The 27,238-nt window shown below is 47.3% G+C and overlaps 6 protein-coding genes across 8 annotated transcripts in view; 2 read left to right on the top strand and 4 right to left on the bottom strand.

Annotated features, from left to right (window-relative positions):
* Positions 1 to 4,577: 4,577 nt before the first annotated feature.
* Positions 4,578 to 8,994, bottom strand: LOC118514253 (4-aminobutyrate aminotransferase, mitochondrial). The gene is made up of 5 exons (XM_036060967.1): positions 8,495 to 8,994; positions 8,300 to 8,412; positions 7,290 to 7,461; positions 5,417 to 6,430; positions 4,578 to 5,321 (listed from the first exon to the last, which is right to left on the bottom strand). Exons 1-5 carry the CDS (start codon positions 8,565 to 8,567, stop codon positions 5,200 to 5,202), a joined length of 1,494 nt encoding a protein of 497 aa, XP_035916860.1. The 5' UTR covers positions 8,568 to 8,994; the 3' UTR covers positions 4,578 to 5,199.
* A 243-nt stretch (positions 8,995 to 9,237) lies between these two features.
* On the bottom strand, positions 9,238 to 14,219 carry LOC118514252 (trafficking protein particle complex subunit 8). Its single transcript, XM_036060966.1, has 9 exons — positions 13,905 to 14,219; positions 13,370 to 13,826; positions 12,716 to 13,298; positions 11,686 to 12,648; positions 10,571 to 11,598; positions 10,286 to 10,503; positions 9,787 to 10,198; positions 9,549 to 9,689; positions 9,238 to 9,470 (listed from the first exon to the last, which is right to left on the bottom strand). Exons 1-9 carry the CDS (start codon positions 14,068 to 14,070, stop codon positions 9,410 to 9,412), a joined length of 4,029 nt encoding a protein of 1,342 aa, XP_035916859.1. The 5' UTR covers positions 14,071 to 14,219; the 3' UTR covers positions 9,238 to 9,409.
* Positions 14,220 to 14,696: 477 nt separating this feature from the next.
* On the top strand, positions 14,697 to 15,860 carry LOC118514251 (pyroglutamyl-peptidase 1). The gene is made up of 3 exons (XM_036060965.1): positions 14,697 to 14,991; positions 15,099 to 15,349; positions 15,424 to 15,860. Exons 1-3 carry the CDS (start codon positions 14,788 to 14,790, stop codon positions 15,596 to 15,598), a joined length of 630 nt encoding a protein of 209 aa, XP_035916858.1. The 5' UTR covers positions 14,697 to 14,787; the 3' UTR covers positions 15,599 to 15,860.
* Positions 15,861 to 16,306: 446 nt separating this feature from the next.
* LOC118514250 (mitochondrial carrier homolog 2) lies at positions 16,307 to 18,338 on the top strand. The gene is made up of 5 exons (XM_036060964.1): positions 16,307 to 16,603; positions 16,692 to 16,776; positions 16,888 to 17,488; positions 17,574 to 17,684; positions 17,758 to 18,338. The coding sequence occupies exons 1-5, from the start codon at positions 16,445 to 16,447 to the stop codon at positions 17,819 to 17,821; spliced, it is 1,020 nt and encodes a 339-aa protein (XP_035916857.1). The 5' UTR covers positions 16,307 to 16,444; the 3' UTR covers positions 17,822 to 18,338.
* Positions 18,339 to 18,348: 10 nt separating this feature from the next.
* LOC118514249 (multiple inositol polyphosphate phosphatase 1) lies at positions 18,349 to 23,139 on the bottom strand. Of its 3 annotated transcripts, none has more exons than XM_036060961.1 (6): positions 22,816 to 23,139; positions 20,143 to 20,357; positions 19,957 to 20,051; positions 19,627 to 19,863; positions 18,842 to 19,521; positions 18,349 to 18,761 (listed from the first exon to the last, which is right to left on the bottom strand). In XM_036060961.1, the coding sequence occupies exons 2-6, from the start codon at positions 20,336 to 20,338 to the stop codon at positions 18,512 to 18,514; spliced, it is 1,458 nt and encodes a 485-aa protein (XP_035916854.1). In that variant the 5' UTR covers positions 20,339 to 20,357; positions 22,816 to 23,139; the 3' UTR covers positions 18,349 to 18,511. The 3 variants fall into 3 exon arrangements, with proteins under 3 accessions (XP_035916854.1, XP_035916855.1, XP_035916856.1); XM_036060962.1 differs by lacking the exon at positions 22,816 to 23,139 and adding an exon at positions 22,680 to 22,796; XM_036060963.1 differs by lacking the exon at positions 22,816 to 23,139 and adding an exon at positions 22,440 to 22,639.
* Positions 23,140 to 27,001: 3,862 nt separating this feature from the next.
* The window catches only part of LOC118514225 (heat shock protein 83-like), a 3,099-nt gene continuing 2,862 nt past the window's right edge, over positions 27,002 to 27,238 (bottom strand). Inside the window, exon 2 of the mRNA XM_036060923.1 lies at positions 27,002 to 27,238. This exon is cut by the window's right edge and continues 2,309 nt beyond it. The gene's annotated coding sequence lies outside the window, so the exon portion shown is untranslated.

Raw genomic sequence — 27,238 nt, 5'->3', positions numbered from 1 at the left:
ATGTAACAAAAAACTTTCACGTTACAGTACCGCATCAAAAAACTTTTCGCCACTTACAGGACATTTGCTCAGAACTGAAAACGATTTCTCATTCTTCCCACTACAAAATGTGGAATGGAAATGGATGGAGAAAATTCGACAAATGCTGAATACGGGTGCATCCAGGCAGAAGTAAACCGTAAAATAAAACTCCCCAACAACTTTTTGACCTCCACTGCCCCACTGCCGATTGTACCAGTACCGTTCCCTTATTTATGCATCCCTCCTCATTTTCCATCCCTTGCCATCCGCAACGATTCGTCACAACACGATTCGTCTGGGCTGGGCTTGTGTGCCTATTTGCACAAACAAATACTTTTTTGCCACCCAATGCCCAGAAGCGAAGCATGAAAAGCCCCAGTCCCAGCAGCAGCAACAGCAGAAGTACCAGGAAAAAACACAGACAGGAAAAATGTTCTATTTTGTTTCGTGAGAACTATTTGTCTACCGGGTTTTCCATCATACCGTCATGCCAACGGTAGTTTGCCTGGGCCTGGCGATCCTTTGCCTTCCTCACCTACGCTCACTCATTCGCATCCCAATCCCTTCAGCTTAATCGAAAATTGTCTACTAGAATTAATTAAAAGTTTTTTGATTGCAATGCATCGGCCCAGTGCAATGGGCTTGGGTTCCGATCGTTATGAGAGATCGGTCGGTGGGTAAGAAGCGCGCCGGCTAAAACTATTTTGACCGGTCCAACCGGACTTGGCCATTGTTTTACGCGAGCTTGCCACTAGAAGAGAAGCATAGCTGGAAGTGCTTTGTGATGTGGATGCTCTTCTCGAGCCGTCCGTTGACCACGCTGAAACAAAGCGAAACAAAACTATGCTTTTCATTAAACTTCCTATCGAAGGGTGAGAATTCCGTGGAATGTAAAACGACAAACGGGAACTTTCCGAAGACCCTGTCTTACCCGGGCAGGTAAGTAGGTAGCAGGGCATTAAACAACGCTGCAAGTCAACATAAAAAAAACAACAACATGCAAAAGTTGATGAAGATGGAAAGTTACATCGTGCCGCAGCGTCGTACAGGCGACGAAGAATGGTTTCCCGTTTCACGACAGTGAAAAATGCTACAACAAGCGACCCTGTAAAAGCGTTCCGATGTGTCCGTGGCGGTTAGTTGGTTGGATGGTAGGTTGTACCGGTTGTTTTGCAGGTGCCATAGATGCTACATAAAAATGAAATAACGACAAGCAACGCCCGACCGGAAGCAGCTATGGGACCTCGTGGGCAATGTGCGAAAAGGTCGGACCACTGTGGACTAAATTTAATGTACTGTAAGCTGCACCGTTAAATGCCACCGAAGTTTGTATGTTGTTGGCCCGTTTTTCCTCGCTTGTTACATGTTTAACTATCCTAAATTTTATTAAGATTTTTTTTGTCCAACAGTGTGTTGAAAAAGTGGACATCAAACATAAGCAGTAGAAAATTTTTAGACAACCTCTTGCATCCCTTCAGAAAACTAATTTAACCCACAAAAACATCCTCGCAACATTTTACATGCTAATTTAGCCCCCGTTTTTTACTTTTTCTCTTGTTCTTCTTCTTTCCATTAAGCGCCACAAAACAGCATTAACGCCGACGAACAATGCAGGACGACCAACGAAAGATACGACGCCCATAAATAATCCACCACTATCCTGCTAAACCCGAAAAGAATCTTGCCAGCAGAAGAAGGGATGTTGATTTTAAATTTTCTCAGCCTACTTTGTGTTTTACCTAACCGAAAGACCCTTGCGGTAACTGACGGTCGCTATGTGTTTTTGCAGAGGAAGATCACATGCACACAGACAGACCCACACATTCAAACGTGCGCTCGCGCCCGTAGCCAGGCAAAGGTTTGGAGAATAATTAGAAGACATTTTTCACTTCCCCAAAACAACACAATGTGCATCCGGTGTTACCATCTCGCCAGCCAGCAATGGTCAAGAATCTGTGAAAAAAAAACTGTGAAGGACCCTCCGGGATGTTTCTTTTTTCTGATGCTCCATAATGACCCAAAACGAACCGTTAACTACACGTTTGGGCTCAAGCCTCGGCCGAGCCACTTTCACATCAGCACTTAATCATGTCGGGTGGAGCGAAAAGGCAAAGTGAACCAATTCCACCCCATGTTAGGCGCTAGCGGTAGACCCCGATATGAACGACCCCGCTGAACAAAAGAACAAGAAATGGCACTTAGTGCTTTGTCGTAGGCTTTAATTTGTCTTTTTGTACATTATTCTCAGTAGCCATTGTTCCTTTCGCTTCGCATCTTGATGTAACGCAGCAACGGCGACGGGTGCAGTATGTCGTGCCGGGTCCGAAAAGATTTCATCGATGGTGCAGAAAATGTGTGTGTGTTCGTGTGTGGAACATTAAACGTATTCGTCTAACGCAAGCGCCTCATCCGCTCGTCCTCGCCACGCCATCATACCGTATGGGAAATACTCGGGGAAAACCAACAACAACAAAACAAACACCAAACATTTCATTTGCCTTCGACATTTTGTTTTTCCTTTGTTTTCCCTTTGTTTTCCCATTCTGTCTACACATGTCCTCGAACCGTTTGCCGGTGGGTGGGCAAGTGGTTGTTGGCAAAATTTAACCGCAATGCTGACATGCTTTTCAAATGCAAATTACCATGTTTAGCAGGAGCACCAAAAAAAAAAACAAACCGTCAGAACAATTCACCCACACCACCATTAACACCGTGTGCAGTACACGGAAGCATAAACCAACTTCCTTCCGGTTTTTTTTCAATGCTTTTTCGACGGGGGCAACCAAACTTCCCTTATTTTGCACTTACTGAGAGTCTTCTGGTGGAAGGGTTCTTTTGGCATGCCCGAACATATTCGGAGTTACGGTTGGGTTCGAAATTTCCAAAAGGTGTTTTATTTTTGTGAATTTTTGACGTTAAAAGTTATAAATTTTTTTGAAATTCATGATAACAAACATGTCTTCAAAGCTGTGAAGGAATTTTTTTACTAAGGCATGTCTTCGCCACGGAATCGATCAACTTGAAGCAACGGTTTGAAGCAGCAGCAACTTGAGCTGTAGAAGCAACATTCAGCTATTTTCGCGCTAAGCTTTCGGCCAAACAGTCCATTTGTAAAAAAAACGCATGCAGCAAATCTGCGCCTACTGGGATTGTGTGCTCTGGGAGGAGCCATTGGACTATTTCATCGAATTTCATCGCATGCGTAGTCCGACAATTGCTCTCGAAGAAGATCTCCGGCTGTTCTGGAATCGACTTGCGCTGTAGGAAAAATCTGCTTTCACGGTGGATCTCCACTGTTCTCTGCAGGAAACTGCTCCAGGAGAAAGCTACTCAGAAGGGAGCAGCATCAGAATGAAGCAGCTCCTGTCAGTTGCTCCTCTGAACGGATTACGCTTTAGAGAATGGAACAAAACACCTTTGCCCTTAAGTTTTTGCGCAAAAAAAAAAACAAAGCCACAAATAAATAAATCAATCAATCATTCAATAGTGTAGGAAATTCATTCAAACAAAACCAAAGTCTCTCGACCAAAGAAAATCTCTTAAATGATACTCATTGCGTTATGATTGTAATCCCATTAAAACACCAAAACCATGTCTCGCCAAGACGGAAGAAACTGATCTGAAACAGCCTAGGTTCCAGCTGCTGCTGGAAAATGTAAAGAAAACGCACCAAACAGCACACGAGCACAAAATATGTTCATCCCATTTTCAGTTGTTGTGGCATCCGCTCAAGGTTGTATCCGCATCCGCCAACGAAGCGTACCAAAGCAGAATACATTAGCATACGGAAATGGTTAACAAGCCGTTCGGTTTGCCTTTCCGGCCTTCCGGCTCGCGTTTACGTTTTCTCTTGCTTTTCTCATTTTGGTCCCGCAAACTTTCGCCAACGTCGGTTCGTCGTCGAACCGGACCCCTCTATGAGCCCCCCGACAAGGCAATGGTATGGCTGTATTTCCGTTTTGGGCGGAGCATCTATCCCTAGCCTCTGACCGATTTGCCGAGTCGGAGCGCACAAATTTGCATAGATCATCATCGTTCTCATCGTTAGGCTAAATTCGTTAAGCGTCTCCAGCTCTTTCAGATCTCCTCAGTTTTCGCACGGTTCGCGGTTCTCAAAGAAAGCTGATATGCTAACAACAAGCTGCCAGGCCCAGGGTTAAACTCCCAGGACAAGTTTGTACAATTGCACAGCAGCACAAATTTGTCAACAGCTCGTCGCGAAGAAGGTCTCAAAAAAGCCGGATCGGTTACCTTTTATGTGCCCGCATCCAACCTCACGGACGCAGAGACACGGTTCGTTACTTACCCTCGTTAGCCGTAGGTAGGATTTTTCAAATTCAAAGGAAAACAACATCTAAAAGTAAAAGAAAAGGGGGGGAAACGGTTGCGATGAATGAGATTGAACAAAAGAAAATGAGAAATAAAAATTGTCTGATACCCTAGGTTTATTAGGGCAATGAGCAGAATGAATTTAAAAGGATTTAGTCCCACGTTACTTACACTAGCAATGATTTAGAGAGCTTTCTCACAAAACAAAAAGTAGAACAAACACACTCTAACCGCTCGTTAACTGTATGCGACAACATTTATCTATTTTATTTTGTAACGGAATCGGCTCGGGCCCCTGCCTAGCAGACAGTTTGGCGCTACCGACCGTTGGACACCGATTATTGTGGAATCACTTTTAGCTCATTGGAAGACAAATGTTCTCTCATCATTCACGCTATGCTAAGCGTGTTGGTGTGCGCTGTTGCTACATATCGTATGTTTGTTTTGTCTGTAGTAATGTCAGAGATCTGCCTCAAAACGCTCAGCTCTAAAATGTGGCATCTCTCAGCCGGCAGCTACAAGCACTAATATACGTACCATCCGGGTTTAGGGCCATCGGTGCGCAGGTGCACAGGGACGAATTTCTTCGCCACCTCGACCACGGCAACCTAACTCATCTTTACACCCTTTTCGGTAAATCTATTAAACATTATCGTTCTCTTTGTGCGCAAGTTGCTGCTGTGCATTGAAGGGTTAACACTAAACGGTACAATTCAATCGGCCTTTCTGTCCAGCGACGGCGAACACTTCTTCACATCCGTCAAAGATGCCTGGTTTCTCTTTTACTTTGTGCAGTAAGTTAGCTGGCATGGTCAGGAAGGTGATGTGTGGTGGTGTGTAGCTGCCCCTTTACTTCACCTCCTTCAGCACCTGCCGGAATTTGTCCATAAAGATGTCCACATGCTTCTCGCCGAAGATTAGTGCCGGACGGAAGCGAATGCTCTGCTCACCGCAACCGCCAGACAGAACACCTACAATGCGCAAAGGACGAAAACTTCAATTAACAAACGAAACCACACACACACACACACACACACACAAAAGCGCTACGGTCCGTGGAGATTACCTTTCTGCTTGAGCGCACCGACAATATCGTCCCGCAGCTTGGGCGTCGCGCAGTTAATCGCCAGGAACGTTCCCCGCCCACGGGCCGCACTCAGCAGATGCGGGAAGTCTTTCTGCGCCTGCATCAACCCATCCTTCAGCTTGTCGCCCGTCCGGCGCACATTCTCCAGCAGCGATTCCTGCTTGATCACGCGCAAAATCGACTCGAGCAGCAGCAGCTTGCCCGGATCGCCCATCCACGTGTTGAACACCCGGTACGGCTGGGACGGTTTCATGTGCGACCCATGGTAATAGCCACCGAGCTGCATCTTCTTGCTGAACGTCACCACATCCGGGGGGCTCGGTAGATTGAAGTGCTCGTGGCACCAGATCTTTCCCGTCGGTCCACCGCCCGTCTGCACCTCATCGATCAGCAGCGCACTGCCACGGGCCTTGGCAATTTTCTGCAGCTGCTGGAAGAATTCGGGCGACGCCTCATTATCGCCTCCCTCGCTCTGGATAGGCTCCACGATGATGCCCGCCACCGGAATGCCCCGCTTGCCGTACTGCTCAATCAATCGCTCAACCTCGGCCAAACACCGAGCATCTTCCTGCGCATTTTCGCGCACGTTTTCCTCGAGCGGATAGCGATACTGGGGGAACGGCGCGATTGGCCAATCGAACGACGGCACATCGATCTTGTGGATGTACTTCGAGTGTGTCGTCGAAAGGCAGCCGAGCGTGCGCCCGTGGAACGCACCGTGGAAGCTCAGGATGCTTAGCTTCGGTGCACCCGGGACCTGGTTAATCATGCACGATTGTATCTCCGCCTCGGTGAAGGGAGTTGCCTCGCCACGCTGCTTCTTCTGATACCAGATGAAGATGTTTTTGAACGCGTTTTCGTTCGAGCACGAACCGCACATCATCGTCGTGACGTGATCGAGCCCGACCGGAGCAACGGACATCAGCACGTTCTGCAAGCGGTTGGGCCAATCCTCGCCCGGGAACACACCCAAAGCTGGGCGGTTGATGAGAGCTGAACAAGGATGAAAGAACATAGCGTTAGCGTACCGGAGCGCTGAATAGTTTGCTATAATTTTGCCATAATGCCCGGTGTCTTGACTGGGCAGGGTGTTTCAGTTTGCCGGAAACCCCGTAAAGCGATTTCCAGTTATTCCTGCATTATTAAAAGAACTTAGGGAAAAATATAAATACTTTAAAATAATAAGATTGCTCGAGAGTTTCTTTTTCAATTAACAAACCCGATTCTATCTCTATCGCCGACCGGTGCTTGGTGGTCTGATTATCATTATGAGCTCCGATCAAATTAAAGAGCTCGACTGAATCTTTTCATCGTCAAATCAACATTAAATTGACTGTAATAATTTTAAATAAATTACCCGCCCGACCCCAGAACTTCAATTAAAATTCAAATTGAATAATAGCTCCACTACGGCCACCTTCCCACCTTCCAGTGCAACAAAAATGCATGTTCAAACGTTCAATGCTGTGACCTGACACAGCACCACAGTTCCTAACCTTGAGCAACAATTTCCAGGTTGTCTCTAACTGGTTGCAATTTATCAACGACTGTAATCACACCGGTAGCCGGTTCCCCTACCTTTCTTCGGGTGAAACAATTGGTTCGCGGATCACACGCCACGCGGCACGCGTCGAAGGTGATAAAGTGAGTTGGTGCGATAAACCTTGTTGCATTCCGAGCCGAGTGCATAATCATACATCGCACCATATGTGCTTCGTTGGAGGCGAACGCAATTTGGGGGATTTGTTTTTTGTTATCGGTCAGGACTTAACGGGGGTATAAATCTGCAGCGTGTGTTAATCGTGCAGATTGGACAAGCAAAACAAAACCGGGGTGGGTGCGCCATACTTACTCGACAGATTATGATCATCTCGGAACACATTCAGCAGCTCCTTATGATTGTAGCCAAGCGGTACCGACGAAATCTGGGTGTAGATATCCAACAGCACATTGCCATCCACGTCCTGCAGATAGTTGCCGATCGATTTGTCGTAGTCCACAAACATCTGCACCGAGTTGGCGTTCTGGGAGTTTTGAGCCACGTGCAAGCAGGGAAAGAGAGAGAGAGAGAACAAACACACACAAACGATGGTAAGCATGCTCTTTAGCAGAAGGAAAAATGAACAGGAGATCGGGTCCAAAAATAACGCAACGCGTGGTCAAACACGTAGCACACCGGCATATGATGCGTACCACGTAGATTCAAGTTCAAGTCCAACCGCCAGCGGCAGGGGTGGAAGGTTCCCAAGGAGGTTCCCGCAGCACAGCTCAACCAGACAGAGCCGTTTAAACGGCTCCGTAATAAATTCACCTCATCGTCTTAGAGGTCAGGGAACCGACGACATTCCGTCCGCAATGGATTGCGCGTCCGAAAGTAATGGACAGCGTTGTGAGTGTTATTTATATAAATAATTTTTAATCGTCTACAATCGCGACCGGTGAACACACCCTCGCGTCCATTGAAACAAGACAAGCATTGTAAGGGACGTGCAACGTAAGAATATCATCTTCTGCGATGCGTATCATTTCAAGGACATTCCATTGACGACAGGGCGTGTGTGAGTGTCCGGCCCAAAAGGGAACTGTACAGGAAGGAGGGCGTTCCTGTTTCTGCCTCCATCCAGCGGTTCCCGAGTGTGAGCCCAGCATAAACAATTGATTGAAAGCAATTCCCTTCAATTGATGCCAATTGACGCGTGTAGGGTGGCGCGTCCGTCGGCGCTCCTTACCCCCCCCACGAAATCAGACGAAAGAAACCGATCCGGATTGCTCACAATGCAATCAACGCCCTACGCCGGCTGATCCGGACTCTCCGTTCCGTTCCATTCTGTGGCAATCCGGCCCGAGATGTCAGCAACCTACCTGCAGTTGATTCAGCTGTTGCAGCAGTGCTCTTGACTTCGGTCCAGGTACTTCGGTCTTCAGCGACGGTGCAGCCGGTTCCGCCAACGGAACAGCGGCAAAGTGGCGGCTTACTACAAACGAACGAAGGGGGGAGGGGGGGGGAGAGAAATATTATCAATGCTATCTATTCCTAGCCGTCGAGCAATAACTTACACTGCACCAACGAGCGATGGCGCCGCTGGCATTCAGCTCGTGCCAGCACGGTACCGATCTGTTTGAGCAACATTTTGCCACAATCGTGTGTTTATCACACTGCTGTTTCAAGCTTACAATTAAAAACACTTTCACCACAGGACGGTTCGTGCACACGCACACACAACAACTGCACCGTTCCAGCGATGTTCTAGAAATGCCTGCCTTTCCCAGCTGCAGTCTTTTTTCCCAAGCGGAGACGTTCCAATAGACCATGCGCGAAACTTCGACCTTCCGACACAACGCACACTTGCTTCTGATTTACGTCGATCAAAATCACACACTGCCCGGCACAACACACCCCGGTGCTCACGGTGCACAAAAACAACCCTCGACTCACTCTCGACAACGTACGGATGCTGTTTGTACCCTAACGGTGTACCGGAGGGTCAATTTATCCACCCCGAAAGGACGACGGTACCTGCCCTCGAATGTTGCTCCGCACACTGAAGACAACGTATTTTCAAACCGTTACTATGGTTTCAGTGGTTTTCAAACAGTATCGTGCTGTTCTGTTGCCAGGGGTGTCGCACTCTCGAAACCCAAGTAACAAAGTTCACACGGCGAATGAAATAAGGTTTGAATAAAGGGCTAAAGTTTGAATAAATGGTAAAAGACTCGAGAAAAGTTTTTGACGGGAGCACGGTACGGATGGGATTCTGGTCCTGTCGTGTGAAAGACCGGCACTAGCCTTCAGACTGATTTTTCGGTGATGTCCTTCAAACATTTATTTAAAAGAAAAGAACATGGAATTTACCATGTTCATTGTGTTGTCGCACTGAACGTTTGATAACGTGCGCGGTAGCAATGGATTATAAAATACCTTTATTAAACGCGAAATATATCCTTAATACCACATTTTCGGAACACTACACTCTATGCTCTCAGCTCTACTGAGTGGAAGCTTTCCTCTAGGAAGCATCTCTGTGCCACGAAGCTGCAAATCAACGCACAAACAAACAAAAAAACACTTTAATATTTCCGTTTTCAATGCCGTGTGCAAACTGTTGCTTACCTTTGATTAACTCCCCAACCGCTATCAACATCGTCATTGTCCACCGGTGTCACCTTTTCCAAATCATCAAATATTGCATACACATCCGACTGGCCGGTAAACGTGATTTGCTGCAAGCGTTCCGATGGTGGACAGTACACGCTGCAACGGAAAACAAATCGCAAACGCAATTTAAAGCATGCACGGCAGAAACAAACAAGCAAAAAACTATCTTCGTTAGCCGAAACAAATATCTTACGAATCGTAAAGATTTCTCAGCTGCACAAAATGTTGTCCGAACGCCTGGCGCGATGCACCGTTGTCATTGATCGTTGCAGACCAGTTCACGCACAGCGTCATGTGGCTGTCGCGTTGATTGACGATCTGGTTAAATTCTTCGTTGCTGCCCGGCTCATACACCCGTATGTATTTGGTTTCGTTCTTTAGCAGAAAACTGCCGACAGCATCGAGCGCGGGCAGGGTGGCCTTCGCAGCCGGTTCCGGTTCCCGCACGCATACGGTGGATAGCTTCTGAGATACGTAGCGCTGGAAATTTCCGTCGTACGTCACCTCCGCCGGACGCCGCTGCAGGTTACAGCGCAGACTGACGGTTTCGTTCGTTTTCAGGCCCGCGCCGGCCTGCAATCTAGCGTAGCCAGGTGTTTTAATGTCTGAAAAAAAAAACCAACGTGTGAACCAGTCAGAATGCACAACACATAATCATTAGAATCAGCCCATCAGCCGACTTTAGCACATACAAACGACTCGGTTTTGCTGCAGCTCGTACGCAGAACAGTACAGAAACAGCTCGTTCATAACGATTTCCGTCATCAGCGGATGATGCACTTGGTTCAGATTTTTCACGTTCACATCAATGCCCAGCTCGCGCTTGGTCGGATTGCTCATGTTGCAGTTAGCATCCACGAGCAGCGAATCGTTCACGTTAAAGTTCCACGTGTGACGCACGAGGCGGTGTCTGAAATCAAACCAAAATGTTCCATAAGCAACGCGCGCCCCATGCCTGCCACGACGCCCCCACCTACTTCATCTTCGGATAGTCCTGGGGCATCGCGTAGTAAATCATCAATTTGACGTCTTTCTGGCCCTTCGAGTACGGTGCCTGCAACCACAGCGTGGCCGTTTTCGTCTCGTTCGGCGCAATGAAATTGCCATCCGTCTCTCGGAACGCTCGGCACACGTACTGCTTGCGCGCTTCCCGGTCCCGTCCAACGTTCTCATTGGCGAGGTTCTGCAGGTCGCGCCGTATCGAGAGCGGTATGTCGGCTTCGTTCGGATTTAGCAGCACGTACCGCGGATTATCGATGCAAACGTAGATGTCGTTCAGCACACTAACGCCCGCATTGGTCATGTTCATTTTGATTGGAATTATCTCGCCCGCCAACACCTCCGTCGGTGCGCGGCTGAAGCTTACGTGCAATGCCGGTGCTGGCGGTAAGATTTCGATCTCAAGCTTCCGATCAAACGACGGCCCGGGCGTCGAAGCGGCAGCAACGGCCGCTTTGTTCCCATCCTTGCCACCGACACTGCCAACCCGTATCGGTTGCGCCTCAAACAGCTGCTTGCCCCACAGCGACGGCGCTTCCCCGGGGCCGGTCGGCTGAGCGGCCGATATTTTTCCAACGATTCCCAGTATCCGCAGCTGCCCGGTACTGCGCGGTGTTAGCTTCAGCACGAGCGTTTTCGTCTCGTGCTCGCCGAACGTAACCACCGCCACAAAGCTGGATGCGACCACATTTTCGATCTCGGATCGCTCCTCCAAGCTGACGTCACCGAGGAAGAGCGGCCGGTTGGAGAAGATTTGTCCCGACTCTTTGCGGAACTCCCACAGAAGATTAATGTTCTCGAACAGCACGGCCGGTTTGATGGTGTTCTCCAGGTTAAACGCCACCTCGATCGGTTCGCCGTGCACGGAGCGAGGATTTTCCGTGGCGGGCGAATCGGCAGAGAACAGTGACTTCGATGGCCGGAACACCATCACCGGACGCTCGGATGCGCTCTGCACTAGCATTTCCTCCATTTTGTTCCACACGTGTTCGTCCGTCGGAGCAGACTGCAATTATTGTGACAAAATGTATCGAGCGACTAAATCGATAAGACGGATAAGCGAAACAGGAGAAAGAACACGTTTGGATCTTACCGTAATATTGATATTGGTGGCCGCAATGTGCAGTGGGTTCGAAACCGGGGGTGGCGATGTTACGAGCACCTTCGTCATGGTCTGCACGATTTTTGGCAGCGCAATCGTGGGAATGTCGTTCGCTCCTTCGCCACCCTTCGACTGGAGTGCCCTCTTCGTGCTGAGATACTCGCGCAGGAACAATGTTTGCTGGGCCGCGGTCTGCATGCTGGAAGGGCGCAACAGATGCGCCAGGCAGTTGCTCGCTTCGTCCAGCTTCTTCAGGTTGGACGCTTGCCGCCCGATCGTGAACTGTATGTGATCCTCGGCCAAGCTCCACCCACGGTTTTCGAACACCTGGTACGCCTGCTTGTACGTGCGGAACGAATGCTTGCGCTGGCCCACCTTCGAAAAGCGATGCCCGGCCAGCACGCAGTGCAGTGCGTACTTGCGATACTGGGGCGGATTGGCCAGCAGGAAGCAGTAGGACGCCTGCTCCAGCAGCAGTGCCGACCGCAGGTCCGAATCTTCGCTCGTCATGCGGATCAGCTGCTTGGCCGCTTCATTGTACTGTTTCGCTGCTCGCAAGCACTCCATCGACAGCAGGGTAGCGCGGGTAGCGAACTGTGGCAGCTTGCAGCTGTTCAAGTACGTCAGTATCGCTTCTTCCATGTAATCGTACGTTTTGCGGCTAGCCGTGCCCTGCATGTGGGCGGCCAGTGCTGCCATCTCGAGTGCGCCCGCATAATACTGCCACGCAGAGTCCGCGTTAAAGTCCCGCTTGGCCTGATGGTACGCCTGGAATGCGAGCGAATAGTGGCTGAACATAAAGTACAGATCGCCCAGCTTGCGTGTCTGCAGTTCGGCCGATTCGTTCGTGTAGACGACCGCATTCTGGTTCGTGTTCACGCCCGGTTTGTTCGTGACGAACCACCGTTTCGTGGCGCTTAGCAGCGATCGGCTCACACCCTTTTTGTTCGATATCTACGACAAAGAAATACATAGCATACATCTGTCACGCACTGCAACTATCGTTAGCGTCACCACTTACGGAATCATTCAGCACGCCCACCAACCGCTCAACGTACGGAATCAACGCACGCACGGTGAAGTCCTGTACGAAATGTTTCAAATTGTCCAAATCACCCGCCGTCAGGAAGGAACCGTGGGCGACTTCAATATCGCTCTCGATCGGCCATACGTTCGGGTTTATCGTCTGCAGCGACAAGCTGTCTATGCTCGACGTGAGGCTCGACGTTTCCTGTATCTCGATCCCCGTTTCCTGTACTGGGCTGAGCGGATGCGCTATCACTTCCCCCACCACGATCCCGGACGGTGGCGTTTCGGATGAAACGCTGCTTCCGCTGCTACCGATACCGCCACCGTGCACCAGGAGATTGGACGATTGAACCACGGTCGTGGGCATTCCCGTAATCGAGCCCATATCCTGGGGGGTTTTGGGCGCACTGTCGATGTCACTCGCCGCGGTCGGTTCGGACCGTTGGTGTTTCTTCAAATAGCGCAACCAAGGATCGGGACAGTCGGCCGGTGGCCCGCCGTGCGAGTTAATTTGTAGCAAGAAACACTTGTGCTCTCCGTAGGTCGATTTCAAACCCTCGAAAGCTTGCTGCGCCCTGCAAAAGGTACACGGGTCAGAGGGTATTTCAATACACATACTGCACCTTTTGTAGGCCATTCCACACACTTTCCAATATCACCGGAGCATCCATCGTGCAGCATAACGTAACAGTTGAGCGCATCGCTGGCGAACCACTTGGGCAGCTGGGGCATCGTAACGTTTTGCATCTTTTGAATCTTTTTCGTCAACTGGCTCGCTGTTTCGATTGGATTCTGATCAATGCTTGACACCACCACCAACGAGCACAGCAAGTGGCGCGTAAATTCGTGGTCCGCCGGAAACTGGACGGTCAAAAACGTTTCTCGCCATTGCTCGAACCACGGTTCGGCCGCAGGAATGTCGACGAAGCTACCATCGTCAAGCTTGATCGCTTTCATCTTATCACCGCCAGCTGCCGTAGTGACTGCTTCGTTAAGCATTTTCTTTGCCAGAATCGTTTGCGGCGGACGCCAGTTGACGTCCACCACATTGATCCGCAGTCCCTTGATCGAAACGCTCGTTCCGGCAATGTCGCGAAAATGGGCTGCAGGGAAATGGATAAACAAACGGACGGTTAACGCTCGAACATAGTTCATCGTTAGTTACGACGAAAATTCCATACCGTCGGACGAGAGCTTCAGAAACGGTTGCAGCATTTCCACGAACGAAAGATTGTTCTTCTGGCACAGTTCTTCCGCTTGCTGTGAAACGATGGCTCCCACCATGGGTGAAAATATGTTTTGGATAATCTCCTTGGAGGAGTAATTTTGCCCGGTAAGATGAATCATGTTTGCAGATTTCGTCCCAGACCGCACACAATCACATTTAGTTAGAGTTTATCACTAAAAATGGAGGAATATCTTCCCGATTTTTGCTAGTACGGCTATCGATTTCTTCCGCCCTGCGTAAACAAACACTACCACAGTGTGACAGATGACGACAGCTGATTCGGTACAGTGGCTCAAGAACAAACTCGCACCGCCGCCTATGCTAATCAAAGCAATCACACATACTTCCACAATGTATTTCATCTATTTGTAACTTCTATCATTTTCCTTATTTAAGTAAGGAGTTGAACAAAAACATATTTACCTTTATTTAATAGCCACCAGCGCTTTCGCAAAGGGTGATGCTGTTGTGAGCTGCTGTTACATGTACAGGCGGTGAAATACGCCAAAAGAAACCATATTTTTGATTTGAAAAAAAATCGTTACAACGTTCAACAGCATTCCTTCTGAAACATGAAAACAATCTAAGAGATCAGAGCTGAATGGTAGATTACTAAAAAGAAGTTGAAATGTTCAGAAAATTCAGCTAAGCTTAACCGAACCCCAATCGTAGCCAGTTACCGACAACAAATTTAATCCGCACATCATCACGGAATGACAGCAGCAACCGTGACAGATGCAACAGTAAATATTTACCTTTTCGCTGTCTGGAAGATTAGGCCGAGGCATCCGCCTCCAAACCGTTTCAGTTCAGTATTGTTTTGCCCACCTAAGATCATGCCGCAGAAGATCGTTATAGTGACGGGATTCGGGCCGTTTGTGGGTCACGAGGAGCGTAACGCTAGCTGGGAAGCGGTCAACCTTTTGCCCGATGTGTTCCCGTTTCGGAAAGATACGTACGAGCTGCGCAAGTATAAGGTGCCGGTGACGTACGCGGAAGTGGATCGTATCGTCCCACACATCTGGAACCAACAACCGGACGTAAGGATTTTGCTTTAGCCAATTGGTTGTATTTCGTTCCCGGTGCCCATATGGATGAATAATCAATAGCAATGTGATCTTGTCTCGTTTATCCCTCCCGTCCCTAGCTGGTAGTGCACGTAGGTGTGCATGGCCAAATCCATACTATTAATCTGGAACATTGCTCATACACATCCGGATACTGCAAACCAGATTTCGCCAAACGCTGTTTGCCGTGCGATAAGATAACGCTCAGCGGAAAGCATGCGGCCGAACCGGAATGTACGATGCTGAAAACGAACCTGGACATTGAGCGAATCGCTAAAGAGCTAAATCTGGAAACGAATGTGCAATGTTGCTGCTCAACAGAAGTCGGAAAGTAAGTTACACGGGCACGTTCCTGTGGAAGCACGCGTGTATGGCTAATGGGTATAATTTCCGCCTGTTTTACAGCTACCTGTGCGGGTACATATATCTCAAATCGCTCGATGTAAATCCCGACAGGACGCTGTTCATACATGTACCGAAGGTAGATGAACCGTACAGCTCGGAGCAAACGATGGCGACAATCTATAATGTGATCGGGAAGTGTTTGGAACAGCTCCCCGCTGAGCGGAAGCTACCATGATTAGATGAGCCTGCCGCTAAACGACCACGACCGAACCTCAAACGAATGATATTCATTGTTTTGTTTGCAATGTTTTAATTTATCCAATGAACCGTTCCCCGGACCACAGGGGGAACGATGAATGATACATGAACGCAATGTGCTTTTATGTTTTAAACGTTTGGTGCAAAACGTACTAACAGCCATAACTTACTTGCTAACGCGCTGGTTAATGATGAAATAATAAAGTGACAATCTGTACGATTTGCCGATCGCAAAATGGTTTAAAGTCGTTAAAGCAAAACTTAGACCCATCATACTGGGCCCTTCTTGCACCGTTCCTACGGAGGACACACCATTATAAACTTAATTTTCACGAAGCTGGATCATTGAAAACGAATACCTTTTTCTGTTTTCAGGCGAGGTCGATTTAAGTGCAACTAGGCGATTATTTTTGTATTAGTTAACGGCTATTTCAAAAACGTACAATTCAAACTTTCCGTCAAATCGTGTTGCCGCACAGTGGGAGTTGAAACACTTTTTATATTCATTTTACTAAACAATTGAGTTATTTGGAGCTTGCTTCAATGTTGATAGTAATCGTACAATATTCATAAACCAGCATAATGCCCGCAGTTTAATTAACTTTCGCAATTTTAGCGTTTGGAAAACGATTGCCAATTGCCTAATGTCAACTGAATGTTCTCCGAGAGTACTGGTCACGACCAGTGTGCGTAAAATCCGTCGTCGAAGAAGAAAAACATCGATGCAGCGTAACATTGTTGTTTTCTTTGCGGCGAACGAATAGTGAATAAAGTGTCCAAATTTGATTACGATTAGCACGAATTAGGGTAGCTTTACGAAAAAATGTTGAACGACCCACGTTATGTAGCGCAGCAACACAAGGATATGGAGGAAAACAGAAAGGTGGTAGAGGAAGGAATCGATTCAACAATAAGATTCGGGTTTCGGCTCGTTTGCTCGACGGCCCTGTATCCGCTCGAGTATGCCAAAACCCTGATCCAGGTAGGTTTGCTCTGGCCGTGCGGGGCTAATCCACGGCAAAGGTTAAACTTCGGTTATCACACTTCAATGTCGCTTATCGCCTTCACAGCTCGGATATGAACCAATCGCACCCCGCCCCGGACGAACACTGTTTGGTGCGAGGGCTATGATGCTACCAAATATTTTCCAGTACGGTACGGCTGCGGATAAAAGCGCTCGGCTGTCGGCAATCGGGCAATGGTTTTGCCCGTTGGTGAATGATTGATAAAACAAACGTTCTCCCTTTTCTGCCCTTCCCTTGCCAGCTGCGTACATTAAAAGCGTCGACGGATTTTTCGGATGTTTCCGAGGGCTAGGCCCCCGGCTGCTTGGCAATGTGCTGAGCTCTTACTACGGTGAAAAACTGGCCCTGGTCGTGGTGGCGAAGCCGGCGACCCGTTTCGATGATCCTGCCTTCTGGTACGAGGGAATGGACAAGGCAGCTTTGGACGAGTACATGGAGATGGAGGACGGCGAGGACAAACAGGCGCCGGGGGGCAGTATGCTCCGCAAAGCCGTAGCGCATGTATGCGGTGTGGTCATTTCTCACCCGTTCCACGTGGTTTCAATCCGTATGATGGCGCAGTTCATCGGGCGGGAGCATATTTACGATGGGCTGTTCAGCTCGATCAAGGAAATCTGGGTGCACGAAGGCATCCGGGGTTTCTTTTCGGGGCTCATTCCCCGCCTGTGGATGGATTTCTGGTGCATGACTATAACGACCGGAATTACCTACCTGTTTGCCAAGTACGTCGGTGCGAACAAAACGATGTGCGGGCACGTGAACACGATCGCACACTTTTCGGTCACGAGCATGCTCTACCCGTACCATGTCGTGTCCACGTGCATGGCCGTTCAAGGATCCAGGTAACGCTGATGCACGAACACGATTATTATGCGAATGGCAGCAGATCTAAACGGTGCATTTGTTGCTTCCGATTTAATGTTCTAGGTTGAAAGCCGGTAACCCGCCGATGATGGATCACTACATCAACTGGCGACACTGCCACGCACGGCTAGTATTGCAAGGACAGCATAAGCGAGGAGCGTCATTCTTTTTCCGGTAAGAATCGCTTGCAATTGCTTCTTCTTCTTCTTTTTTTCATTCATCTTGCACAACTTTATGTCTTACGCAGAACTGTCGCTAGAGCTCCTGCCAAGCGGACTGATTCATTCGCACCATATCCGGAACTGAAGTAATGCGCACTAGCAAGGCGGCAAAAGGAAGATGTGGATGAATGCAATAGCCGGCATTACGGTACACACCGCAGCTTTCCTTCATTATACACCATTACGATTCGTTACTTTCCACCAAAACAAAGCTTCTAGCTGCCAGCCCGACGCGATGGAACGGGGGCCAGTTCAAAACTAATGTTCTATTTTGTGCATTTAGCTGTTTTTGCCTTGTTTGATGTACTTCAGTGTTTTGTTTTGTTTTGTTTCGGTGCCAATCGAGCGTAGAGCGTTGCATTTATCATGTGATGGAAGGACAACGTTTGAAGCTACTACATACATGCAGATGAAGGGAGCACGTCTGCATCAATCAACTCCATCACGCACCAAAGACGCTCTGCATGGGGTTTAGAGGGAATTAATGTTGCACTACACCGCGTGCAAGAGGAATCCGCTTCGTTCGCTCCTCATTACATGAAACCATTTAAATACCTCTTTACCGGAACAGCCAGTCAGAAATACAAGTAAGAAACCCAAAACCCAATGAATGCTGGTTGTGTTGTAGAGGAAAATGCGCATATACTTTATTCTTTGTATGTTCAGCAAAACCATCACCGCGATAAGCCGCGATGACAATTTGTTGGTGGACTTCGAACTATAACCCCCCCCCCCCCCCTCCCCACCCTTTAAACTGTACGGCCCGCTACGTAAATAATACTACTGCAAGGTAAGATGTCGTACGGACGCTAATAGAAGTGCCATCAAAGCAACAGCGATGTTACCGCCGAATGTTGCTTGAGCACCACTGCCCGGACAGTACATCCGATCGCAGTTCGCTTCGGCAAACCTTTGGTACTGGCGCTTCACATCCGACCAGTTGCACAGCCCCACGTTGCACCAGTCAAACATGAGCGGTTTCTCGTTCAGGAAAAAAAGCACCTTCTCCGGTTCCCGCTGTTCGGCGCACCTGTGGAAACGAATGTAGCACAAACCAGCATTAAAGGCAACGGTAGCAGAAAACGGCAAAGCGAAGCAGACGAAACGTACTGATACTTGACCGCGGCAATGTTTGCCGTAAACGGGATGTCGCTCGTCGTGTACTGGCGGTTGCGCATGAACGGAAAATTGTCCGCCCGTATCGGTGTGGTATCACGCTTCGCACCGAGCGCCACCAGCATGAGCTGAATTTCGGAATCGTGCGCAAAGTACGCCACCACCGACGGGTCGTCGCGCGAAGTGAGGTGGCGCAGCATGTCGGACATCGCGTGGCACGCGAGATCCTGGCTTTGCGCGTACCCGTAGCTGGTACGGTAAAAGTACGCCAGGTCCTCCTTGTACTCCAGCACCCGCACCTGATCCTCGGTGAACGCGGTGCAGAACGGGCTCGGTCGTGAAATGTGCCACGCCTGCTCGTAGCGGCACGCGTCCCACATCGCTTCCACCTGCGCCACACTCAGATTGTGCCGGAAGCCGAGCCGCTGCGAAATGTCCCACACCGTGCCGGTGAACAGGGCGGAGCGCAGAAATTTGTTCACTTCCGAGCTTTCGTCGCGCTCGTCTCGGTTCTTGTTCGCTTCAAAGTCCGCACAGTAGTCGTAGGGTTTGAGCAGCAGGTCCGGTTCGGTTGCTGGCGACGGGTTCACCCTCTGTGACTCGTCCCGGCCGAACAGCCCTTCGGCGAACGCCTTGAAACTTGCCTCCGTCCGTTGGGTTTTCGTGTGACGGAACTGTGTGTGTGTGTGTGTGCGAAGAAGAAGAAGAAGAAGTGGTGGTGGTGCATTAGGTTGCGACTAGCACTCATCATTAGCGCTGGCAACCGACTGTAAGCTTACCATAAACTTGGAAGGTTGATATCCGGTACCGAACACCTGCCAATATTTCTCCTTAGCGCGCAGCCCCAGATACTTCAGATCTTCCCAGCCCTGCTCGGTTAGGTGTGCATCGTACTGCTCGGTAATGTTCGGATCCCAGCGCCAATTGCGCAACATCTCCAAATCCTCGTCGCACATCCGACCACTGACCGGAGGAGTGCGACGCGTGAAGTAATTGTCCATGATGGCATCTTGCAGCTGTGGGTAAGGGGGGCAAGAAAAAAAAGTCATTAGCGGAGGGGTGTTTTTTTTTTTGCTGTCGTCTACCCCCCCCGGCGGTAACACCCTTACCAGCTTGAGCTGCTTCGGCAACTCGATGATATCGCCCCGTCCCGGCAGTCTCGTACCATGGCGACTGAGCAGCCAAAATTTCACCGGCACACAGTCTACAACAGAGTAAGGTGAACGGAACGGGATTACACTCTCGCCGAAGATGCAAAAGCGGGGCAACTGCTTGTCAGACAGGCGGAAACCTACTCGGCACAATATGCTGTCGATCGGTGTCCGGTGCACGTACCAGCTCGTACACGGTTTTGGTGGAAAAATGTTTCACCTGCTTGCGCTCGGTATCATCGTTGTAGCAGTACGATTCGCAGCACGTGTTGCCTTGCGCTGCGATAAGCTGCACCAGGCAGTGCAGTAGCAAGATCACTTGCAACACTCGTGGTATCATTTTGTTCTGTTTTTGGGTACTAATGGAAGAGAAGGAAAGCGTATTAGAACGCACCAAAATTTGCGCGCGTGTACCGCGCGTGTTCACGGTTCCGGCCATGCTTATCGGGCGTGCCGAAAAACACGTGTTGAACAGTGTGTAACGGAAAACAATGGCCTGATTGGCCGGTATCGCTACCGATCTGCCTAACTCAATCACCAGACAAATTGTTCGTGAAGCAATCTATCTTGCTGGGAGCATTTTTATAGCTCTGAATAGGGCCCCGCCGAATCATGTACCAGGTTGCAGACCGTTATCGTGCAATGCGTAGAGATCGTGATAGTATCCGCTCCTCGGATCGTACTTCCGCACTTAACACAGGGACGATAGGGATTCGTCTAAGCGTTTGTGTTTTGTACAAAGGTTAAGAGAATATCATCAATTCAAGGACTTATCTATAGTCCAAAGTTGTCTCTGTTGTCGCCGGAACGATTCTTTCGCAAGCTTCTGCTACCGTTTCAGACCTATCGCCAATCAGAGATGAGGTCCAATGCAACTAGTTAGCGTAAACCCATCCCTTAAACGTTAGGTGCGCAATGTTGGGAAATTCAAAGCCGCGGTTGAAGTCAAACACTATAGGGGGCCTCACAGGTGGTGCACTTTATGTCGCAATTGTTCTGTGATGAGCTCGTTGTTTGATTACTAGTACCTACCAGCGCACGCAGTTGCCCGGTGCTGTTCCATATTCATTTATTTTTTTGGCATCTACAATTCTTTATACCTCGTCGTTCAAACCTATTAGCTATCACCCTGATAATGTGTCATACCAGTTACTGAATTAAATATTGAAATGGAAGCTTCTATTAGCTTAAATACTTCAACACGGGACCGTAGGATAGTTAAATATTTGAGTTTATCGAAGGCATCTTTACTTTATCGTTTTAAGATATCTCACACACACACGTAAAGGTATGTTAGAATTGCTAACCTATCTCGAACGATATGTTCCGCATTCTCGATCTCGAGATATCCGCATTCGTCAACACTGCATAAGCGCGTATATAATGTTTTACTACGATCGCGAGCTGAAGCCATTTGGAAAGTCTTTCCAATCTTAATTGAATCAAATGTGCCACCATTTACGGTATCCCGAGAACAATGCGCAAAGGAGTATCCCGAATAATGGTCCGAACCAATAATTTGTTGGACGGCAAAATTAATCCACTCATTAACCGAGACCCACTGACCTTGCTCCCTCCCTCCCCTTCTCATATTTGAGATTTGAACCCCCAATGCGCGTCAGCCAGCCCAGTGTACACCAATTATGTTCCAATTGAAACCATCACGTCGAGGGTTCGGTCGGCCCGTTATCAAACGGATCAATATTTATTTCCACCTCGTGCTTGCAAGTGAATAATAAGGCTAACAAAGCCTCGTACATGGCGGAGGGACAAACATTTGCTGTGTGTGGTTAAAATATTGTACATGATCATACACCTACACTGCAGCTACATGTTTGTTTGCGGTTGGTGTTCATCTGCCGGTACTACAAAATGGCCTCGTGAATGATAATTAGCATACGCAGCATGAATGTTCCCTCACCCACCCTTTCCATTATCACAGGTAAAGTTAAGTTTCAAATGCGCCAACACCCATCGTCCGATCCCCGAGATCCACAAAAACCAAAAAGCAGTGTGATGTGTTCAATCGCGATCATCATGTGACCTTGAACGTCTAGCACCTACCAATTCCCGGCCAACTAACCCGTCCATGGTAGGCCGTTACCGCGGTAAAGCTAATATGATCGGAACGCACCTTGTGTGCTGGATGACATAATGGCCGGTCGGGTGATGGTAAAGCATATGTGTGATCATGTGGACGCGATCACCGTGTACACGATCGAATACCGCCGAATCATGCACAGGTAGAGTAGGCGAGCGATCATCACCGCCATCATCATCATCATCATGTACGAGCGCGTCATCCAAAGGGCCACTCCCTGGACATCAGGGAGCCAGCATAAGAAGCCGTTGTTCCTAGTCGTACGCCCCCCTCTGACGACGACACCGCGCGAACAACATTCCGCCACACACTCTTCTTTAGCGCATTCCTCTTTACAAACCTTTTTCTCGACACCTTTTTAACCGGTTTATTCTATGCTGTCTCTATGCTCTGTCTTCTGCCTGATCGTCCCCGTGGCGTGAGAGAACCCTTCGTTTTCAATGATAGTGCGTGCTGCAGTTGATGTTTCTATTCTATTCAAACGCACCGGGCACCCATTGTGTTGTGAGGTGCATTTCTTCAGCGTGTTTCGCCCAGCTAACCAGCTAACAAAAAAGCTTACGACGTACTCTAAACCCACCTGCGGGAGGTTTAATTTAGGTCGACTTTTTACAAACAGCGGGTGTGTCACTCACGGGCGAACAATTTCTAATCGGTTAGTCGCGGGAGCTCTTAAAAAAACCCTCTCTCTCTCTCTCTTTCTCGCCGCTACTTACTGCAATTATTTTGCACCCATAGGTGTATTGAAGAGACACGTAACACAACACTAGCAGCGAACCTATCGTATCACTGGCTGGTTAAGCTGATAATATAAGCATCTCACTATATAGCGTCGAACACAACGAATGTCACACGTCACTGCAGGAGGATGAGTTGCATTTGGATCTACGATGATGAGTTGCGATCGACGACGACCACCACCGCTAGCGTTTTCACACAAGAAGCGAACGCCAGACACAACAGACAGCTTTAACGGACGGGAATGAACTGAGCCGCGTACGGTATGCACCGCACCGACGCCCATCATCCCCGGTCACAACCCACATAACCAAAAAGCGATATCCGACCTTACTACGACCTATATACGGAGTCGTATATGTAGACTTATATGTACACTTACAGCAGTAATTAACAGACTTCGTGGATGAAAAAAAAGCGTGCCATAATTATAACAAACAATCCATAAATGTGAAATGTTTCATTCACGGTCCTGAAAATTTTCAGCGGAGTTTTGAAACGTTTCAAGCAACCACTTTTTAAATGAAATAAATCAACAATTTAAATTATTCGTTCAAATTTTTTTTGACTTTTATTCGTTGACTTTCGATAAGTTTTTTGACACAACAATCGAACACATCGAAGCTATGCTTTTTCTCCTTCTTACACTCGTTGCGCGGGCAAGACACCGTCGAAAGAATAAAAAACAATACCTACATTTCATGGTAATTTTCACCGACTAGAACTAGAAGAAGAAGCGATATGGTCTTCTACGTCGATGGCAGATGTATCGTCGATGGCAGATGTATCGTCGATAGCAGATTCAACCACATCTAAAAATTAATGAGAATATCAGCACATGAATCACAATTTCATCTAATCCTAGAGGACAAATAGAAGAAAGACTAAAACTTCCCATGAACAGTGTGGTCAAAGGTTGACACTCCGACAGAATCGCACTGTTCTCCGAGTGCTGCTAATTGCCTTTTGCTTCTATACAAAATGCCATTCTTTTTCAACAACAAAACCTACACCACGCAATATGCACCAATGCACGTCTACAATTGTCAATTGACGAAGCAAAATTTGTCAAAGCATTCTTCGATGAATCAAAATGGCAAGCAACTGAACGAATTTTGAAAAAAATCTCAAAGCTGATGAAATCATTCACAAATCAGTTAAAAGGTGAAACATTTCCAGTAATTTCAGAAATATTTCAACAATTTATTTTTCTGCCATAATTTTTTTTTACCGACATGAGATAAAATAGCACGTCTCGGAACCAATTTTCCTTTAAGACCACAAAGTCGGATAGTCAGTACAAGCTAAAACCTACCGACTTATATCAGACTTTGTGGTCGTAAGGAGGTTATGTGGGAATGGCGATCTTGGATGCGTGAAACCCCGAACCGGCGGGGTGTTGTCCTAACGTGCCTGCAGCATTCATTCAACCCTCCGCTGTGGTGGGTGAACCGTTCGTGTCCTCGTTCATCGTTCGCTTTGTTACAGCGCATGCAGTAATCGTGCGTGTTACCCTCAGCTACACAACGGCGGTGAACGGAGGGCGTGTTCATTGCGTTCCTGTTGTCGTGAGATTTAAATGACGACCAGACAATCAATCTGCCGGTCATAGATTTGAGCTTTAAACGACATGGTGCTTTAAACGTCCGCGTGTTCCGGTCTAATCCGTATGAAGACGTACTTGGAAGAAAGTATGATTTTAAAGTGTGTCTTCTATAGACTTTCTTGTATTTGCATAAAAAAAAAAGTAAGTTACAGCGTTTACACAGCCAAACAGTCATCGTAAAGCGCCTCAATGTTTTCAAATTACGGTGGGAATTTGGCAAACTCGTAATTTGGTATCCTCCCACATAACCTCCTTACGACCACAAAGTCTGATATAAGTCGGTAGGTTTTAGCTTGTACTGACTATCCGACTTTGTGGTCTTAAAGGAAAATTGGTTCCGAGACGTGCTATTTTATCTCATGTCGGTAAAAAAAAATTATGGCAGAAAAATAAATTGTTGAAATATTTCTGAAATTACTGGAAATGTTTCACCTTTTAACTGATTTGTGAATGATTTCATCAGCTTTGAGATTTTTTTCAAAATTCGTTCAGTTGCTTGCCATTTTGATTCATCGAAGAATGCTTTGACAAATTTTGCTTCGTCAATTGACAATTGTAGGCGTGCATTGGTGCATATTGCGTGGTGTAGGTTTTGTTGTTGAAAAAGAATGGCATTTTGTATAGAAGCAAAAGGCAATTAGCAGCACTCGGAGAACAGTGCGATTCTGTCGGAGTGTCAACCTTTGACCACACTGTTCATGGGAAGTTTTAGTCTTTCTTCTATTTGTCCTCTAGGATTAGATGAAATTGTGATTCATGTGCTGATATTCTCATTAATTTTTAGATGTGGTTGAATCTGCTATCGACGATACATCTGCCATCGACGATACATCTGCCATCGACGTAGAAGACCATATCGCTTCTTCTTCTAGTTCTAGTCGGTGAAAATTACCATGAAATGTAGGTATTGTTTTTTATTCTTTCGACGGTGTCTTGCCCGCGCAACGAGTGTAAGAAGGAGAAAAAGCATAGCTTCGATGTGTTCGATTGTTGTGTCAAAAAACTTATCGAAAGTCAACGAATAAAAGTCAAAAAAAATTTGAACGAATAATTTAAATTGTTGATTTATTTCATTTAAAAAGTGGTTGCTTGAAACGTTTCAAAACTCCGCTGAAAATTTTCAGGACCGTGAATGAAACATTTCACATTTATGGATTGTTTGTTATAATTATGGCACGCTTTTTTTTCATCCACGAAGTCTGTTAATTACTGCTGTAAGTGTACATATAAGTCTACATATACGACTCCGTATATAGGTCGTAGTAAGGTCGGATATCGCTTTTTGGTTATGTGGGCTTAACCTCAAAATGGCATAACGAAGATTGAATCGGTCAAGCCAAATTAGTTGTTTGGTTGGTTAGTTTGGCTGACTAGAGAGCAATAAGAAAGAATCGAGAAAGAAATGAGAGAGAATCGAGAGAAAATTGTGGAAAAAAATAGAAAAAATAGCGAGAAATGAGAGAGAGAATCGTGGGCAAAATGGTAGAGAATCGAGAAAGAAATGAGAGAGAAACGAGGGAGAATCGAGAGAGAAATCAGGAAACCAAGGGACAGTTGAAAGAAAACCGAAATAAAATTGACAGATAAACGAGAGAAAATCACGAGAAATATTAGAGAAAATCGAGAGAGAATCGAGAGAGAAATGAGACCGAATCGAGGGAAAATCAACAAAATCGCGAGAGAATCAAGAGAGAAATGAACGAAAATCGAGTGAGAATCGAGAAAGAAGTGAGAGAAATGAGAGAAAATCGAGAGAGAATTGAGAGAAAATCGAGAGACAAATGAGACAGATTTCTCGATGCTCTCTCAAATTTTCTCTCATGTCACTCTCGATTCTCTCTCATTTCGCGTTCATTTCTCTCTCGATTCTCACTCGATTTTCTCTCTTTTCTCTTGATTTTCTTTAATTTCTCTCCCACTCTCTCGACTCCCTCTCAATTTTCTTTCAATTTTCTCCCATTTCTCTCATTTATCTCTTGATTCTCACACGATTCGCTCTCATGTTTTTCTCTCTCGAATCTCTCTTGATTTTCTCTCGCTTATCTGCCATGTTTCTTTCGCTTTTCTTTTAACTTTAACTTTAATGATGAAAACATCCAGGCGCTTAACGATGACTGATTGTGTGCTGTGCAAACCCTATATCCTTGCCGTTCTCAAAAAAAAAAACATTTTGGGTACAGATTCCTTCCGTCCATCCCAGCAATTATGAAGCATTCTGAGAAACTTGAGCCCAGGGATAATTCAAGGAAATTGTTATCCCAACTGACCCCCAGAGCAGTGGCCTGAATCGGTTGTGCAGAACCTATATCGAAGAACCATTCTGTACCCAAGACGGTGTATAACTTGCTCTCTGGGTGATTCGGTGGTAGATGCGATTGCGGCGCAGGTCTTCACACGGCAGGACCAGGGTTCAAATCTCATCTGGGCCGTTCCCCCACTCCAATTCATTATATGTATGTAAGTAAATAGTAGTGTGTCCCCTGGAGTCGTTCTAATTCGTAGAAAATATCACTTCTATCATATAAGCAACTGTCAGAAATGAGTTGAGAAAGGAAAAGTTTCTTTTGTTATCAATACTATTTATTGTTTGGTTCTTTGTCTTATCGCTGGGGTTCACAGTAGTAGAGATTATTAACTTAACTCGAGAATTACATGCATTCAACCTTCTAACGAGATCGTAGATCGTAGCAATTAAAAACATTCGTAGCAAACGTCCTAGTTCTTCTGATTTCCCTAAACCCTACTCGATGGCTTGAGATGACTCATGCAGCCTATCTGTATAGCAGCTTACAACC

Source organism: Anopheles stephensi, chromosome 3 (assembly GCF_013141755.1).
Source record: "Anopheles stephensi strain Indian chromosome 3, UCI_ANSTEP_V1.0, whole genome shotgun sequence".
Classification (NCBI taxonomy): domain Eukaryota; kingdom Metazoa; phylum Arthropoda; class Insecta; order Diptera; family Culicidae; genus Anopheles; species Anopheles stephensi.
Note: the sequence above shows the minus strand (reverse complement) of the source record. Positions and strands in the feature narration are given on the sequence as shown.